Genomic DNA, 20,225 nt, shown 5'->3' with positions numbered 1-20,225 from the left:
TTCTCACAAACCAAACATGTTTTAAAGAATGTAAACAAAAATTCAGCAAGAAAAACAATCGCAGACATAAATAAGAACAAACATGCATTAAATAAAACATTAAATCCTAACCGTTCTAGTGTACAACCCCTTATAACTCCACAATTTTTCAGCAAACAAGGGTTTCAAGAAGGCGCCACTATGCAACCTTCTCCCACTTCAATCCTAAAATTCTATCCTAGAAAAAATAAGTCTGGCATAAAAGAAGTGAACTCTAATTAATCTTAAAGAAAATAGCACCATTCTAATAAAAAGGACATTTATTAAATTCACAAGGTGAAGCTACATCAAAAACTAATTTGCAAAGAATAAATAAAACTCAACATTGCAATTAATTAAAACCTAATTTTAATTTCACCAAATTAACAATAGGGATAACAAAAATAAATGATAGAAGTTGAATGCAATTGGAAAAAAACTCATTCACAAAATTCAAATAAAATCTTTGATTAGCTCAAGCACTTTTAATTCTCAAATAAAATCTTCTAATAGTTCAAGCACTCTTAGTTTCACCATATCATAACCTACACTAACATTATGTAATTTTGAACTGCACTAAATTAACATAACAAATCCTAATCACACTTTCATTAAATAAAATTAATCAATAATTTAATAAAATACCTAACAAAATACTAAACTCCCAAAAAAAAATTTGAAAAAATAAAATAACTATAGAAATATGACCTCTAATGGTGGCGGAAAGATTTGTGGAAGCGTGGTGGTGGTAGAAGGCAGAAGTAATGATGCTAAGGTGAGATCCTTTGATAGAAATGAAAACCAACAGCGGCGGCGGTGACAGCTCCATCAACATTGACGACGACGTACAGCGGCAACGACGGCAGCAGCTCCAGTTGGTGGCGATTGTGGCAGCTTCAATGGATGAGAGACAGGAGAAGAGAAGAGAAGAGAGTTCGTAGAAGTGAGGAGGAAGGGTTTCGCGTTTAAATTTTACCCCTATTTTATCGTCGAATTTACCAGCGGATCAGTCTATTGGTAAGGTGTTTACCGTTACCTAAACAATGCATTTCAATTAAACCTGTTACTGGCAGAATATTTCATTGTAAAATCTAACAGTAACATTGGTGCAAATAAAATAAAATTTTTCGTTGCTTCTTGCCTTTAGATTTAGTGACGAAATATTGAATCTGACGATGATTTATTTGAAGGACAAATTTTCATTCATACCATCAATAAATCCGATGCTAAATCTACTGGTAACTTTCAGTGCTAAATCCGATGATAAATCTAATAAAACTCAATATTTTTCTTGTAATATAAGATTAGTCTGTGTGAACAATTGGCTCCAGTGAAATTATCTACAACCAAGACTGGAAGTAGTGAGGAAAGGAAAATAAAAAAGAATGTGTAGCCAAAGAGAATAACTAAATCAAAAGGAAGACTTACAAATCATTTGACACCCCTTCTCTTATGCCTGCTCAAGCCTTCGTATCCTTTTTCACTACCAATTCTATTATAGTCCTTTTTCTCTTTATATGTATATATTCTATAGCTTAAAATGATCTTATTATATAATTAAAAAAAAATATAAGTAAATAATTCTTAATCAGTCAATGGCTAGACCTTTATTAATTAAGTAATGAAATTGTTAGAAAAGAAATGCACATTAATTTGATCACTTTAATTTTAATTGAAAAAGGAATATTCGACATTGACAGTTCTATAAAAATTAATGAATCACGAGCACACCAGCTACTATTGACAACGTATGCAAACAAATGCCATAGCAAAAAGCTGAAACTCCCTCAAACGCAAAAGAAAGTCTTCTTGCTTTGGCTGCAAAAGTCACTATATATGGCGGAAAGTTTTTAACCCATCCATTTTTAGGTTTCTAATATATTAGTAACCTTTATTCCACTATTGGTTCAAAATTTAACTGTGCATTGCGTGCTTTGGGCAAGGAATTCATTATTTTAGCTTATTGTTTTCATTAATTGATGCAACTGTGACTTAAGTATATATGTATGTACACTTTATGAAATACTATATATGTAATAGATATATATAAATTATTAAAATATATGAATAATGAGTAAAAATATTTTTTTGGATAACAATTAAACTATCCGTAGAAATTATGAAAAGATAAATTTTGTTTAGTAGGATATAGTAGTTTAGTAATTTTGTTCTAAAACCTAAACCCTTTTTGTTTTCTCTCAAGTCTTAATAATGTGATTATAAAATCAACCCCAATAAATTTAATAAATAAAATTGAGTCCAGGAAAATGGATAGTAAAAAAAATGAAATATTTCATATTTAAATGTTTTTTACTAAATAAAAATAATATATTTTTGTTAATTAAATAAATTTTAACTTTTCATATTATATTTTATATGAATAATTTAGATTTAGAAAGATATATAATGTTTGGAGTCATCGTATCATTTGAGAATTTTAGAAAATTATAACTTACTTCTTTTGGCTTTCTTAATAGTATGTCATTTTTTAAGTAGCGTTTCACTCTCTATTTTTCTCAATATTTGCTCAGTGAAACCTAGCTGCATACTTAAAAAGAGCATTAATAATAAATGAAACTTAAAAGATAAAAATATATAAAAATGTGAATTAATAGGGTTAAAAGAGTATAGATAATCAACAATATTTTTGAACAATGTGTGAATAATATGAATTAATAGAATTAAAAGAATAAATTAATCTTAAATTTAATTAATAGCATTAAATTATAATATGTTGTTATTTAATTGGTGATTGTTCATGTTGTTTAAAATAGTCATTATTTACCTAACACTTCCCATTATAAAATCTAAGTATTTGGCTGGCTCCACGGCACCCATGAGAAAAATAAAAAAATATCTGAATGGGTAGATCGTCTTGAAAGTTGAAATTGAAAAAGGAAAATTAATCTATATATTGAGTGTATGACAAAAAATTGGGGTGACAAAGATCATGTCTTCCCTAAATGAAGTTGCCCTAAAATTGAAAAGTTATAAAAAGACAAAAACAAAAAAGGTTCAGATGCACGTACAGGCAGTTTCTAGCTGCATGCAGCAACACTGACTCTCAAGAGATAAAAAGGTGCCAAAGATTCGCAACTCTAATCAAATATATATTATTTAATTTATTTATCATTACAAAATCAGTTTAAAGTTTATTAAGAGAAAAATATATATTTAACATCAAATTTATTCTAATTTATATATCGACACTCCGTTTTATCATTTTTAAGATTAGGCTTAGCATCAAGAAACATACATTTCTCTGCTTTAAAATATTTGATAAAATAAAATTATAATGTATAAATAGTTTAGAAAATATATATTATGTATATGTAAAAAGTTAGTTATCACGTTTTAATGCATAAATATGTATTATTTTATTTATTTTTAATATATATTTTATATTCTAATATATATTTTATATAAATAACTGATTTAATAATTAATTTTTTTATATATATAACATAATTGATAATTTAGTATAAAAAAAATAAAAAAACTAATATTTTAATGTAAAAAAATTAATTAATATTAGTTCAAATGTAAATGTAGGACAAAAATAAGAGAAAAGGTGTAAAACACCTAGAATACTTTAATAATATATTTAGATTTAGCTATGTTATATTCTTAATGTACCAAAATTTCAACTAATATTTTATAAAGAAAAGGAACAATTACACATCTCTTTCTAATATATATAAAACACATAATCCATTATTATTATTTAGTTCATCAGTTCCTTAATGGAAGAAACTCAAAAAACTGGTCACAGCTAAGGGCTTCTTCCATGGACGCATTGGCACATAGCTTGTTGGAATTCCTGTCCGAGAAAGAAATGATGTCATCATCATCATCATGGTTCTTGTGAATTGGGAAAAGCTCAAGGGTTCGAGGATGAGACGAATTATTGTCTTGTTTATTATTGTAGTTGTGATGTTGAGGATGATGATGAGTACTTAGAAGTTGAATGTTATGAGTTATCTGTGAAGCTACGGAAGCAGTTGCTGCAATGTTAATGGAGGGAATGTTAAAGTACTTAGCCTGTCTCTCAGATCTGTTTCTCCTCAAAACTCTCTCTTCAAATTCATTCCAACCATTTGACTCCTTTTCTGATATATCAACTGCACTCATAGATTCCTGCAAATTCATGCATGCTAAAACTTTAACTTAAAGCACAACACGAAAAACACTATTGCTAGCAAGAAACAAGTCCAACAGAAAGTTTATAAAAGCAGCTTTTCAAGCATCTTCTTTCTTTCCATTTTCTTGTTTTCTTCTAAATTCATTCCACCTCTTTCTTTTTGAGATATTTCATTTATATCATTGTTAATGTTAAATACTTTTAAATATTTAACATAAACTTGTTATTAGAAAATAATATAAAAAAATATTTATACTATAAGATCACAATTAAATTGTTATCTCTATGAAAAATATAGAAATAGTAGATATAATTTCTCATTTTTTTGTAGAAATATAAATATATAAAGATACTTATTTTAAAAAATATTAATTTTTATCTCGTTATTTCTGTCTTAGAAATAAAATTCTAAAGCCATCTAAAATAATAATAAATCTCTGTATATTTATGAGAGCCAATTATAGGGTCCATTATTGGTGTCCTGTATAATAATGTGTTTCGGTATATATGATGGCTTAATTAAAGAAAGGTAAAAAAATATAATTATATTACGTGTATACTAAAATTAACTGTTTATATTAATTATTAGTATAAAATAAATATTAAAATATAAAATAAATATTAAAAAATAAATTAAATTATATATATTTATATAAAAATATATAATTACTGATTTATATAATTAATTTTAATATATAAATATTATTTTTAAAAAAAATATTTGGATAGTTGCAACATGGACAAAGCCAAGAGTAATTACAGACCTGAACTGCATGTCCACCACCACCATTGCAGTTTGAAGTGGATGCCCACTTCTTTGTCTCTTTAACTTCACAACCTGTCTCTTTCAACCCTGTACCCAAAATCCAACACACACCAAATTCAACGTCAATTCCTTCCACACTCTAATATCATATAAAACCATTCTCTTTCTCTCTCTCTCTCTCTCTTTTATGCAATCATCAGTGTAAGGATGATAAGCAATACAGGAATCTTTTGACCACTAACACAGCCTTCAGTACCTCCAAAACCTAATCATATTTATATAATTAATAACTTTCTGGTGAATTTTTTAAAGTATTTTTTATTTTCATTTTAAGAATATAATTTATTTATTTTTATGTAATTCCCTATAACTTAATATCTTAGAGTGTAGTTTTAAAAACTTGATAAAATCAATGCACAAAAGATAAGTCATATAATACATGTTACCATACATTAATAATAATGTGTGTGAAGTGAGTACATCTATCTTCAAATAATATCATGACAAAATGGTGGGGGTGGAGGTGGGGGATAATGAAAGTGATATATATGTGTGTGAGGGAATAAAATGCTATGTTTACAGTGCATTATTAATTGGCATGCATGAGGATACAAAAACATTATATATTATTGATTAACTTCATATGAAAAATATGAAATTTGACACCATATTATTTATCAAATAACTATGCCATGTTTTTATGTGGGGCATTAGGGTAAAAAAATAGGGAGATGGAGAAAAAAAAGTTGTTGTGGACAAACATATACATGTAGATTCATTCAGATATTAATGTTTTCACACAGAGACGATAATTAAAAATATAGATAATTTAACGGTAGAAATTTTAAGTGCCTCTATAAAATTGATAATTAAAAATTATTAGATTTTAATTTAGTTAATCATGTTAAATTATCTAACGATTTTTAATTATTAATTTCACAAAAAAATATCTGCACGGGAATCTCTACTTAATTTAATTTATTTAACTAAAATAGTTTATATAAGTTATTATTGATTACCTTTGGCAGAAGCAGCAGCAGTAGTTTCCTCCATCTCGCGGCGGCGACGCTTCTGGCGCTCCCTGGCCTTGTGATTCTGAAACCAGTAGAAGACATTCTTGCCTTCGATCTTGCCGAAGCGTCGCAGCTGAGAAGCTATCTGCTGGATTTGCTCGGCCGACGGAGTCTTGGTTCCTTGCCTATACAACTCCTCAAGCACCAATAACTGAATTGGCGTTGGACTCCACCTTGTTCCTTGTTGAAGTTGATGATGATGAGATTGCACATTATTATTATTATTATTATTATTTGTCCCTTGCTCCACACCATGACCTGTAACAATATGCAAATCAAATGATAAAAAGATATATATGTTTAATATTATGGTGTGAAGATAGATAATTTGACATATTTAACTGAACATGTTTGATTGAATTATTTAACAGTTGAGAATATCACATTCTTTAAAGTAAGCCAACTAGTATTATTAGGGCTATGTTTAATGTTATGTACCTGCAGGATTGAAAGTGAGGAGATGGTTACAATGGGTGCAAATACAAGCAGTGAGTTGATGTTTTGGGGTTGCAACAATGGAATCAAGAAGGGTAGTTGTTGAGGAGTTTGGAGTAGTGGTGGTTGTGGAAGAGTGGAAGAGGTTACTGAACGAATGAGAAGACATGTTAGAGAACTAAGTTAATTATTAGAAGAAAGAACAAACTAGGGTTGATGTTGTTGTTGTGTGAAAAGATAGTGAAGATGGAACACTGTATTTATAGGGAAGAATTGAAGCAGTAACGAGTGTTCGTTGTAGTAAAAGCTTTAGTTGAAGCAGCAAGCAAACAAAGTGAGTTGACCAATCTATAGTAGAAGTAGTAGTAATATATAGATAGAGAGAAACAAATAAAAGTGTTACAATGCAAAACTCATCAAAGAAAACATGTCATGAAAGTGATGGGAAATTAAAGTGTGGAATTCTGGTGAGTAGAGATTTGGAGAGTGTGAATGAATGTAAGGGGTAGTGTTTGTGCAAAAAGTACACAGAACATGATCATCATGATGTCTTGTTACTTATTAAAAGTTGCTTCTTCCCCATGTATCAATATATGTCACCTCTTTTTCTCTTTTTTGTTTTTTTTTTTAATTTCCTAGTGTCTTTTTTCCTCTCATTATTATCAAGCTAAGAGGATTATTATTGAGATCTCTTTATATCTCTCTCCACCTGTTTGATACATATATATAGTGGGAGGTACTACTTTGATTGTCATGTATCTGACAGTTCCCACATACACTGTATATACACACACATATATGCAATCCACACTTTTGGGCAACCACAACTTTATTTTTAATTAACACACCTAGATTTAGAAACAAAGAATATTATCTAAGATATTAGTAAGGAAAATAAACAACTCCAAACATATTGCAATTATTAAGCTATATGTGCTTACAAAAACTTCTTTTTGTTATCTAATATTTCAAGTTGTGTTTAATAAATAAAACATTGTACAAATTTAAAATAGAATTAGAGATAGTTACGAGCCTCACATCTCTTAAAAATGTGATTTTTAGGAAGTTTGTAAGTATAACATATTTTTGTTTAACTAAGAGTTAGTTTTTAGGGTTGAATTAGTCCCATCTAATCTCAATTTCAATATGATATTAGAACATATCTTATTTAATATTGTTGAGTCATCAACCTATAAATATTCACATTTCAAACGATTATTTCTGTACATAAAAAAAGTATATTATAAGTCTTACATCTTTTAAATATAAAGTTTTTTGAGAATTTATAAATATGAGATATCTCTTCGTTCATAAAGTAAATTTTAAATTTGAGTTAAATTCACCTAATCATTAATTTAATTGAGATATAATTAACGAGATGGATTTAGAACTAGAGATAGAGAAAACAAACAAATAAAATTTTATTTTGTCTCAATATTTTACATATTTTATATGCCAAATGCAACAATTATTCACCCTTCATTTCATTGATTTATAATTTAGCTATCATCAAATAAGATAAAGATCAAAAAGTAAAATAAAATTTATAGCCTATTCAATAATAAATAAAATGTGAATCAATGAATTTTCATATATGTGTGTGTTTTTTTGAGAGAGAGAGAGAGAGTTTACAAAAGGTTCGGTTTCTATGAATAGGTGAATAAAACACACAAATCAGTCTAAGTGTGGCCCAACGTGCATTTCCATTAACCATTGATTATTCCTTTCAATTCTTTCCAAATAAAGGCTCTACTTAAAGCATGTCATTGCAAAATACCAAAATGGAACCATTTCTTTTCAAGTCCTTCAAATCCGTAACTCTTTTCTCTCTTCCTACTTGACGTTTTCTTAATCTAACGATTCCATATATCTTTGCAATAGAATCTCTTGTATTAATCATTAATCCTAAACAATACAAACAAAATTACAACAAATACATCCCCACAAAAGATTTAAACAGATCTTCTTAATAATTAATTTCAGATGGAAATTTTACCTATTGCAAACCATATTTCGGAACACTATATACATAGTAAATTCTTTTTCTTTCTTTCTTTCTTTCTTTCTTTCTTTTCTTAAAAATCTAAGCTATTGATACCAATCATATAACTTAGCTCAACTGTTGAGATGCTTTAATAACTAATTTATGAACCAACAAAGACTTTGGCTTTAATTTAGGTATACAACTGTGTTAAAATTCATAAGAATAAATTGTCTAAATAGTCTTACTCAACCCAGATAAAACTGTTGCTATAAAGCCCAAGACGAATAAATATAAGAAACCAATTTTTAATTAAGTACCAATAGTGAATTTCTTTTACTGTAAAATTATCTGTTAAAATTTTATTTTTTGGAGAATTTAGGGTTAACCGATTAAGATTTAGATAGAGTTTAAGATTTAGAATTTATAACTAAAATTTAAAATTTAAATATGGATATAAATATAATTTAAAAAGTTTGTTGAAATTAACTAAAAACAGTTGGCTTTTTATTTGAACTTTAAAAAATATCGGTTGTTTCAAAGAAAATGATGTAATTTTTTTTTTATAAATCTTTGTATAAGCACGATAAGATTTTAATCAGGGCGGAGCTACATATATAAAAAGGGGATAATAACTTCGCTTAATTTTAATTTTTTACATGTAAATTATATGTAAATTTTAGTTTAATCTCTCTTAAAATTTTATTTTTGTCTTATTTTATTATATAAATATTTTTAGTCTCCCTAATATTTTATCTAGTTCTGTCCTGATTTTAATTAAAGGTAACAAACACGATATTAGTAACCTGAATTTTGGTTCAAAAACTGCAATTTACTCTTTAAAATCTAGCATGCACCTTGGAGTTGGAGGAGCTGAATCCGTTAAAAACATAAATTAGTTTATAGATTAACAACAAACTTGTACGTATACGTTTATATATGCAAAATTAATTGTGGAGAAAAATAAAATGAGATTTAATTCATCCTTGTATATATCAATAAAATTCCCAACGGTAACCTTTAATTCGTTGTCATCTTTCAGTGTCATAACTCATAACAATAAGCTTGCGTGTTGTAACATTTAGAAGGTACGACTATGCTAGCTGCATGCTTAATATTCATTGTGAAGCCAAAAGAAACTAACTTTATGGTACAACATAATTAAGGCATTGCATCACACACCGCGTAACTTATTAACTCACGTGTCTGCTCTCTATCTTACTCAATAAAAAGTAAAAACACCAAACTAAGATTCATATATAATAATTCATGTATATATTTTAACTTAACCATTTAAATTTTTTAGATAAATAATTTTATAATATAATATTATATTTTTTGTGATTAAAAATTTAGAATTTTTATTCTTTCTATAAAAAATTAACTAACATATATTCTAAAATTATAAACTAAAAGCTTAAATTATTTATTTTAATAAACAAACAATAAAATCATTAAAAGTTTAAATTTTATATTTCTCTATCCAAATTTTTTAAATGATAAAATCACATATTAGCTAAACTCAAAAAGTAAATACAAAATATATATTTATGTTATGATACTATTTTTTTTAAAATTTAAACTGTTAGAAAAAAATACATTAATAGTTATATCTTTAACGTGCTTCTCAACTAAAGAACCTCTTTTAAATTTGATGTAAATTTTTTATATCAACTTTCTTTTTTTTTTTAATTGTCTTATCTTAAAATTTTTTTTTTGAAGTGTAACAAGAATGAAATTCTAAACTTTTCCGTTATAAAAATGTTGATACCATATCATAATATCATTTTTATCAAAAGCTTAAATTTATAAAAAGAACTCATAAATGATTATATTTTTAACAATATAATTACAATAAAATTCAACCAGGCATCCCAACCTCAAACAACAAAAATTTGTTGTCTACAAATATTGTGTCTCAATCCTTGGAAGAAGCTGATTAACTCATGAGTGAAAATAATACATAGTAGTTTGGTAGTTCATGTTTCCATGTTCCCCGACCATACCTTACAAAAAGTAGATAATTTTGATGAATTATTATGCTCTTTTTTCCTTTGAGCAGTTAATTATTCAATTACTACTTGTACTTCACACAATAATATTATTATATATGTTGGAAACACAGCAGTGTCACATTGAAAATACCTGGTTGGATGTATAAGAGGAAAAATAACAATAAGAGACACTTAATTTAATGCTAGGGATCATGTGACCTCAGTTTGAAAGACATGTTTCACACAAACATAAACAGATCGCTGGTGAATTGGATGTAAGCTATGACCTCATATATTGTAGGGTTATCATTATGAACGTGCAGCAAGGATGAAGGTACCATATATATATAGCTTTTGTGTTTTTTATTTTTTATTTTCTTTCTTAACCATTTTCTTCAAAGTGCAGCAGCATTGCATATGCATGTATATGTGTTTCATCTTTCACTCTGATAACACAAATTAAATGTAAGAGAAAATGTAAAAGCATGGTGAAATTATTTATGTTCTCTGGTAACTCAATACATTGTAAAAACTGGGAACAATTTGTTTGTGTCAATTAATTATCTCAAGCAATATAATGTTACATGGGACACAAAATCAGTCAGGCTTTACTAATATAAAAATGTATATTGAATGTTAGTGATATAATTATTCACGTATATTTTTTTATGTATCAGCTTAAACTTCTATGAGAAAGATTTTATGACATGATATCAAAGCTTTTATGACTAAAAGGTATAGAGTTTGATTTTTATTATTTTAAAAGAAAAAAAATAGCATAAGATAAAAAAAATAAAAACAAAAAATTAAACAAATCAAAAAGTTTTTCTTTAAAGAGATATGTAGAGATATAACAATTTATATACCTCTTTTTTTATTAAATCATTTTTATTAGTACTAGTCTTAACCCAAAAAAAAAAGAGTAAAATTTTCTTTGATTTATAGTTAATCTCTTTTGATATTTCAATTATAATATAAAATAATTAATAACGTATGGACATATTTATAGGAAACAAATTTATAAATAATATAATTAATCTTGATTTATATTTATAATAAAATTTATAAATAATATAATTAACTAAATTTATATTTATAATCAAAATATAAATACAAATATAAAAATATATTGATAATTATAAATACACATGTAAACACACACAGAGGATGATACTGTAGAAGGATGGCTTGAAAAGCGGGCCTAATTTGAATACTCCAAAACTTTCTTCTTTCAATTTGTACTCTTCTAGAACATCTTTGGATGCTTAATTATTTAATTATAAAATATATTAATAATCTTTCCTTTACTTTTTAAATTACGTATGAATGACAGAGTAAAGGACGAGCAAGACAGTAAATTTATAAGTAGTTAATTTTTGTTATTTTCTAATTCAATTCCTATTAATACAGTGATGACATAGAATATAAGAATGGATATTTCCAATTTTTTTAATTATTTGATAAAATGTGCTTTTTTATTATTAAATATCTTTTTTAGATATTTTTTGATCCACTTAAAAAATATAAAGTAAGAGATTATATTTTTTTAAACAATAAAAAAAAACTGAAGAAATCTATTTCTGTATCAAATTGGTTATTAAACTTGTTTTACTCTCTATATCAATATAAAATTAATTAGCCAAAATGAATCTAATTAACTAATTAAATTAATTTAATAATAATTAAATTAAAGACAGAAAATCATCATTTGTAAAATTGAAGTTTAATTTAATCATTTATAAAAATGAAAGATTGTTTAACGAGTGCTCTAAATTTGAAACCTCATCATCAATTAACTTTTATATTAATAAACTATGATATCAAATGAAAGAAAATGGTTAGGAAAGATGGTACATATTTAATTTGATTTAAATAATGTATTTAGCTATAGTTCTGTGTTAATTAAGTCTCCTTATTATGAGCTTTATATGACATTTATGAAATAGCAGGTGTACTCTCTCTCAAGTAGTAGGTATGAAAATTCATGACACTTCTTGAGGAGCAACAAGATATTCAAATTATTTGCTCACTGTCATAACTTTCTGTGAATCCATTGAGTTTGTTTTATACGGAATACCAAGATTTCTCTAAATAGGTTGTATAAACATACAGTATGCAAAAGTGACCACATTTCAATTTTAGCCGTAAAAATTAAACACATGCAACCCTTCAATGACGACATGTAATATAATCGAACCAAAAGATACCGTCTACGGAGATTATGGCCATTTTTAAGCCAAAATGATCCCCAAAAAAAAAGTGATGGTAATTTTCCAAATGGCATGACTTTATCACCATAAAAGTGTTATATCAAAAATAATATTTTGGACAAATTATTAATGAATTTTTAGATAAATTAATGTCAGACAAATTTAAATTTTGATCCAAGTGTTAAAAGTATTACTTTGTCAAATCAAATTATAAATACATATTAGAAGGAAAAGTATAAGGAAATAACTCCGCTACAAACCAACATAAGCCAACTTTATTATAATTTAAATTTTATAATTAAATAAAAATTTAAAAATCAAAATTGAAAATTTAAAAAAGATTTTTTTTACATTTATCCTAATCATATTTATAATACACAATAAAAACAATCCATAGAAAACATAATCTCTTTCCATTCATTTGAAAACAGTCAAATCTCTCTCTCCACAAACCTGCCGTCTCCACGCATTTTCGACGCCATCGCCCACTGACCACCGTCGTGCTGCGTGGCCTATTCCACGCGTCCCGTCGTCGTCGCCCACCATTCCGACGCATCTGCACCGCCGCGGTCCCATTCGTTACGACGCAGCCACCATCAGTCCTCCATTCACGACGCACGATCAACTACTCCGATCCATGGCGACTCCTCCACTCGCGATGCGCGGCCTCCGTGGCTTTCTCTTCACAACGCGCTGTAACACCCTAATTATCCTAAGTCTTAACTCATACCGTAAAGTAAAGGATAACTAAAAGGTCATCACACGAAGCTAAAAGCATAAAGGTACAAGATATAGATACAAAATAACAACGTATAAGTAGATGTATGAGTATAAAAGTCATAAAGTACAAGCCACAGCCCGCGGAGTTTAGACCGACTAGTTATATACTGACAAACAGAATTTTGAAAGTTAAAATAGAACACATATCTCTCTCAAAGTAAGCCTCTAAGGCAAATATAAATACAAAAGTGAGAGTACTAAACAACATATCCAAAATGACTTCAAAATGGGATAAGAATCGTCTGCTCTGTCACCGTCACGTAACACACCAAGGTAGGTTACGACTTGCATCTGAAAAACAATAGCAGAATATGGTATGAGAACCAAAATTCTCAGTATGGTAACAGTGCCCAGTAAAGTAAGATATAAGATTTCGGGACGCCAAAGGCAATCCTAAAATTTCATATCAGTCATAAATATTCAAGCTTATAAAACAGATAAACAAATCCTTAAACAGGTCAACTAATTTAGGGATTTTCTAAACTATCAGATCACCACTGTCCCACAGCCTTTACCAGCCTAAGCTCCATGCGATCCCATCACCACTGCCTTCCAAACCTCCTCAATCCTAGTAGAAAATACAAGTAATAGCAATGCAAGTAAAACACAAGTATAATCATGTATATCAAGTAATTCAAAAAGCAATTAAGCATGCTATACAGTTAGGCAAACAATGCAAGTCGGCAAAAAAGCAAACATATAGAATATGCACATGATGAATGCCTGTCCTATTTGGCTGTGATATCACATTGTCGGTTCAACTGCCAACCCGACATATTCCCATGGGAATGTCGCCTTTCGATCACGAATATAGCTACGGGAACTCCCCACGGATATACTGTCGGGCACACTCCTGTGATTTGAAAGGATGCGAGTGGGATACTCTACTACAGACCTCACATCTCAATGTAAGCAGGATTAACCACCGCCCTTACGTTGCCACCGCGACCTCCACAAGTGGGATTAACCACCGTCCTTGCCAGGCGCATAACGTCTCAAGAATTCTTAGTATAAATTAATATGTCAGTGAATTTTCAGAAATCATTTTCAATACTCAATAAAGCAATCATTCCACTCCGAGTCCTAACTCGTCTCAAACACCATTAATCCATAAATCCACAACTCATTACCTTAAACATCATTATAGTACTTCTCCATCTCACTAAACTAATCCACTCTCAGTACTCCAGAAACCTAGCTCTGTGTTCTAAAAATTTCTACAAGAAAATATCTAATTAAACTCACTTAGAACACTCTCTATGTTTCAAATCCTAAGAACAAGCTAATGAAACCTAGATAAGCATTACAGAAGCTTACAAACTTGCTGGAAAGGTAAAACGGTTAAAAACAAAATTTTCATTGAAAACAGGACAGTGTGCGTACGCATAGGGCTGTGCGTACGCACGCCCAAAAGAGTTTTCTTAACGTGTGCGTACACGTAGAGGCGTGTGTATGCACACAAAGTAAAATTTCCATTTTGCGTGCATGCATGAATACGTGTGGATGCCCTCAACAGAATGCACTTCGCAGCTAGTGCGTACATAACTTGCAAATTTCGCAGGGTGTGTATGTGCATCAGAGTGTGTGAACGCTCTCAATAGTAGGCATATTCCTGTGTGTGCGTGCGCACCAGAGTGTGCGTATGCACATTTTCTAAAAATTATAGGGTGTGTATGCGCACACTTACGCCCACAAGGGTGTGTACGCACAAGTGAAAACATGGCCCTGCTCAAAGCACGCACACAACAGCGTGTGTGGGCACACAAACCAGAACTCACAATTTCTGCAACATCACAAAATTTAGATTTTTGAAACAAACTTCCAACGATCATATCTTTTTCTAAAAAATTCAAATTTTCACAAAAAATTTTTCGTTTTAAAACTCTTTGAATTATCTTTGATTTGATATAAAATTGAATTAATTTAAAAAATTGTAGCTCAATATATGATTCGCCAAAGTTGGTCCAAAATCTGTTTTTACCAAAAACCTTAAAAGTTCAATTTCACCAATCTCTCAATTCAAAACCAATTGTTCTAAATCCAAACCAGTCCTAATGTATCTAAATTATATTCATATATCTTCCAATTCATTCCACAACCTATAATTCACATTTTTATCATTTCTACACCTAATCATCATTCAATTTATTAATCTCTCAAACAATATGCAACAACGTCACACATCAATAATTTCTCATACATAATTTCATCACTTACCACCCATCATTATCATAATAGTCGTCCACCACCAATCATAGCCCAACAACAATAATTCATCATCATACAACATTAACTCAAAATCAACACCCTTTATGAACAACAATCTCATTTCAACAATTATCAACAATCAATCCAATTCTATCCTAAGGTCCACTAGCCTAAGTGTCCATAAATATTACATATTACATAGAGATAACCGAAACCATTTCTTGGCCGATTCTCAATATACACTAAACACCAAAATTTGACCCCAATAAAGTTTTCACAAGTTTTCAAGTTCAATCAAGCCATTATACACAATCCAAAAGCTCCAATAATCATAATTTCCAAGCTATACACAATTAATTCATCATAATTAATACATAGGGTTTACCAAAATCATAAATCTATAAGGGTTTAAGATATTCTTACTTTACCCAATAATTTTGAAGGAAAAACTCAATAGCAACCAAATGCTAGAGTGTACTTAAACGCTCAAAATCACAAAAATCTCTCAAAAATCAAACCTAAAATTTTAAAATTCACAATGACTGAAAACTGGGCAGAGATTTTCAAGAAGCTTATCACAGTACCTAGCTGGAAGTGACGGGCTCAATAAGAGCTTCGCGTAGCCGCAAACGACATGCGAATCAGAGTGCCGTAGCTCGAATTATGATCAAAAGAGTGATGAAGTGAATAATAACTCTTCTCTCCCCTTTCACTCTTAACCTAGCAGCTGAAATTTGTGTTCATGAGAAGTGAATGAGCTTAATGGCCTTCACTTATGGGTATTTATATGTTAGATTTGGAGCCAGTCCAATATATTAGCATTTTTGGCTCATTTGGCTTAACTTTGGGCCAAACCATTAAAATTAGTGTCTGGTTTTTAACTTTAATTATTTCTCTAAGTTTTTCTACTATTTTTACTACTTTTACACAGTACTGGACAGATTTAAGTCGGTACTGCAAGCTAATTTACCGGTATGCATTTTTACGCAATTTTTTGCACAAAATTATATCTTCCAACTCAGAAAAATCTATTGAGTCCAAAAATCATATTTAAATTTTCTAATTAACATTCTAAATTTTTGGATCTTATTTTGGGCAATTAATTTAATTTAATTAAGTGGCTAATTAATCGCGATTCTTACACGCACCACCATGAGTCTCCCAACGTACACGCAACACCGTCCAAGATATCGTCGCCGGTCACCTTACGACTCTTCTTCTTCTCCTCTCCGATTTGGTTTTAAATTATTCTTTTAACTAATTTTTTTATGTTTCTTTATCCTAAATTTCAGGTGATTCTTTTATTAGTTTTGGATGATTCTTTTTCTTATATTTTGTATGTTTTTTTTTTCAGATTTGAATACTTCTTTATCTTATGTTCTGGTATTTTTTTGGAGTTTGGACCTTTTTTTAAGAGAAATTAGGATTTGCATAATAAATGGTAAAAGATAAATTAGAGTAAAAAGAGACAATTAATAATCATTAATTTTGTATTTTTAAAAAAATAATTTTTAAATAATTAATAATTAATGACAATTAATTAGGATAGAATGTAATTTACATATGCTTGCATTGTTGGTTAGTTGTTGACTATACCCTCTTAGTTCCTTAACGGGATTGTTAGAACAGAAAAGCTCTACAACCAAGTAAATTCTCTAACCAAGTCTAATTTATTGTGCACGACCTTTTTCATAATTGTTGTTTCACCCTCTTAACTACAACTTGTGTCACCGTTAAAAAATTTTGGTGATAAAATTGAGAAACTTGTATGATAATTAATAAACCACTATTTTATGGTTTATCTTGTGCTTAATTGAGTAGATTTTATTAACTCTTTACCCACTTATTCATATGATTTGCATGTTTTATATTTTCCTTCCTAATTCTGTGCTATGATTGAAAACATGCTTCTTTGGCTTTTATTTCCTTTTATTTTAATCCTCTCTTATTACCATTAGATGCCTTGATATGTGTGTTAAGTGATTTCAGGAATTACATGGCAGGAATCGCTTAGAGGATGAAAATGAAGCATGCAAAAGTGGAAGGAATACAAGAAGTTGAAGGAACTGCAAAGCTGTCAGCCTGACCCTCTCGCACTAAAACGATCATAACTTGAGCTATAGAGGTCCAAATGATACAGTTTTACTTGCGTTGGAAAGCTAATGTCCGGGGCTTCGATTTGATATATAATTTGCCATAGTGGCCATACCGCTAGGCGATGCGAACGCGTGATCCACGCGGATGCGTCGCAGTGACGAAAATCAGTGTGGCAGATTTCTTCTCCAGCGATTTCTGGGCTGTTTTCGACCCAGTTTGCGGCCCAGAAAACACAGATTAGAGGCTATAAAGTGGGGGAATCTATTCATTCATAATCAGGCTCTCATAATTCACAATTCTTAGGTTTTAGATGTAGTTTTTAGAGCGAGAGAGAGGTTCTCTCCTCTCTCTTAGGTTTTAGGATTAGGATTCCTCTTAAAGGATTTAGGATTCAACTCTTCATCAGGTTCAATATTTCCTTTACTTTATATTTATCTCTTATTTTCAGATATTTTAATGCTTTTATTGGTATTTGATTTATGTTACCCAATTGGCTTATGAACTTTTCATGTTAGGATTATACATTATTGAGATGTTTTCAGATTTATGATTTTAATTCAGCTTTTTACATTCTTGGCTTTGGTTAAGAAATCAATAACTCTTGAGTTATCAAACTCAACATGATCGATAACTGCTATCTTTGCCAATTAGCTTGAACTTCTATAATCCCAATCTTTTTCTAGGAATTAACTAGGATTTGAAGATCAATCTAATTAGCCACTTGACCTTCCTTTGCACCAGCAGAGGTTAACTAAGTGGAATTAAGATTCAATTTTCATCATCGTTGATAAGGATAACTAGGATAGGACTTCCAATTTCTCGTACCTTGCCAAGAGTTTATTTGACAGTCATTTATTTATTTTATTCGTCATTTATCATAATTGTCCCTTCATTCTTAAAACCCCCAATTTACAAACTCATAACCAATAATAAGAACATACCTCCCTGCAATTCCTTGAGAAGACGACCCGAGGTTTAAATACTCGGTTATCAATTTATTTAGGGGTTTGTTACTTGTGACAACCAAAACGTTTGTAAGAAAGGACTTTTGTTGGTCTGGAAGCTATACTTGCAACGGAATTTATTCTGAATTCTAGACCACGTAAAAGTCCTCTCTTCAATAATTAAGAAGTTTTGGTACTATTTTCTGACAAATTATGCATAACTCAAAACTCCTCTTTTTCATCATCATCATAATCATTTTTTTAAATTTTTGTTTATTTTACTCTTTTAACAAGAATAAAAATAAGAAAAATCAAACAAAAAAGAATAAACACATAATGCTGCAAAATCTCCAAAATGAGGAGGAGGAAAAGAAAAAGAAATGTGACAACAACAGCAATCATAAAAGAACAATAATGATGAGAAAACTCGCGAAGAAGAAGGAGGAATGTAAAGAAAAAGGAAGAGGGAGAACACAGGATACAAATATTTGCGTTAGTAGGGATAGTTGGAGTGTGTATTCACGCTCTCACTAATGAAATTAATTTTTGTTAGGCTTAAACTAACTTAATTAGATTTGATTACCAAAAAGACTTGGCTATATAACAGAACTATTTATTTAAATAGTTTTAAAAGAATCGACTTATTTTAGAAGGATCAAACTCCTCTAAAATGAGGGAGTTAGTAAAATAATAAAGTGAAGAGTTAATCACTTTTAAATTAAGATAGTGGACTCACAAATAATGATGTTATAAATTCAACAATAATTAATGTCTTATTTTATCACTTTATCATTCTCCTCAATTTAAAAGATCCAAATTCATTTTTTAGAAGATTTGTGTTAGAAATCTCCTGTAGTGTCATCTTCTTTGGTGAGTGTGTGGCTGGCCACTTATGTTGTGTCCTTGCATTGTTTAATGTTAAAACAAATATTATTTTCCTGTTAAATTTTGTTATCCAATTACACGGATTAACCGCTTTTACTTACACTAATTAAAACGTATTTAACATTAATCCCATTTGCGACTTGTTGCTCCCTCGTTGTAGGGTCAACAATATAGCAACAGTGGCCATCGAAACCATCTTCATATTAAATAAGTCATATCACTACAAAAAAAATCATTCATTCAATTACTCTTAAAATTGTAGCAAATATGACAAAAAAACATTTGTCAAAAACTACACTTATTTAACTTTTGGAGACGCTATAGTGAGAATCGTCTATTTAAGTTACATATTCTCATATGTATATTTTTTTTGTATAGAGACTAGAATAAACTACTTTTAAAGTGATGTATCTAAAAACCAAATGCTATGCTTTTCATCAACCATGCTTACCATGATTCAAAAGAATAGGTTACTCCTATATAAGTGTAACATTATGTTTCTCACCCTTTTTTTTTAATTTCCTTATGTATATTGTAATCTTCTTTTCTAAAAGCTAATATTTAGTAATGTTTAAAAATATATCTCTTAATAATATGATTACATATATAATGTATTTTTAATTATATTAGTCAAATATTATAAAATAAAAAATACATAATAATATTATGTATTCTTTAAATTTGTAACCTAAA

The 20,225-nt window shown here is 29.2% G+C and overlaps 1 protein-coding gene across 1 annotated transcript; it reads right to left on the bottom strand.

Annotated features, from left to right (window-relative positions):
• Positions 1-3,619: 3,619 nt before the first annotated feature.
• On the bottom strand, positions 3,620-7,134 carry LOC107484154 (WUSCHEL-related homeobox 1). Its single transcript, XM_016104774.3, has 4 exons — positions 6,437-7,134; positions 5,945-6,256; positions 4,924-5,012; positions 3,620-4,155 (listed from the first exon to the last, which is right to left on the bottom strand). The coding sequence occupies exons 1-4, from the start codon at positions 6,600-6,602 to the stop codon at positions 3,751-3,753; spliced, it is 972 nt and encodes a 323-aa protein (XP_015960260.1). The 5' UTR covers positions 6,603-7,134; the 3' UTR covers positions 3,620-3,750.
• Positions 7,135-20,225: the final 13,091 nt, after the last annotated feature.

The sequence above is a fragment of the Arachis duranensis genome, chromosome 4 (genome assembly GCF_000817695.3).
Source record: "Arachis duranensis cultivar V14167 chromosome 4, aradu.V14167.gnm2.J7QH, whole genome shotgun sequence".
Lineage (NCBI taxonomy): Eukaryota > Viridiplantae > Streptophyta > Magnoliopsida > Fabales > Fabaceae > Arachis > Arachis duranensis.
Note: the sequence above shows the minus strand (reverse complement) of the source record. Positions and strands in the feature narration are given on the sequence as shown.

Coding starts and splice junctions, on each gene's coding strand:
- LOC107484154 (XM_016104774.3), bottom strand. CDS start 6,602: ATGTCTTCTCATTCGTTCAGTAACCTCTTCCACTCTTCCACAACCACC. Junction 5,013..5,944: donor TGCTGCTGCTTCTGCCAAAG/GTAATCAATAAT, acceptor TTTTGGGTACAG/GGTTGAAAGAGACAGGTTGT. Junction 4,156..4,923: donor GTGGTGGACATGCAGTTCAG/GTCTGTAATTAC, acceptor ATGAATTTGCAG/GAATCTATGAGTGCAGTTGA.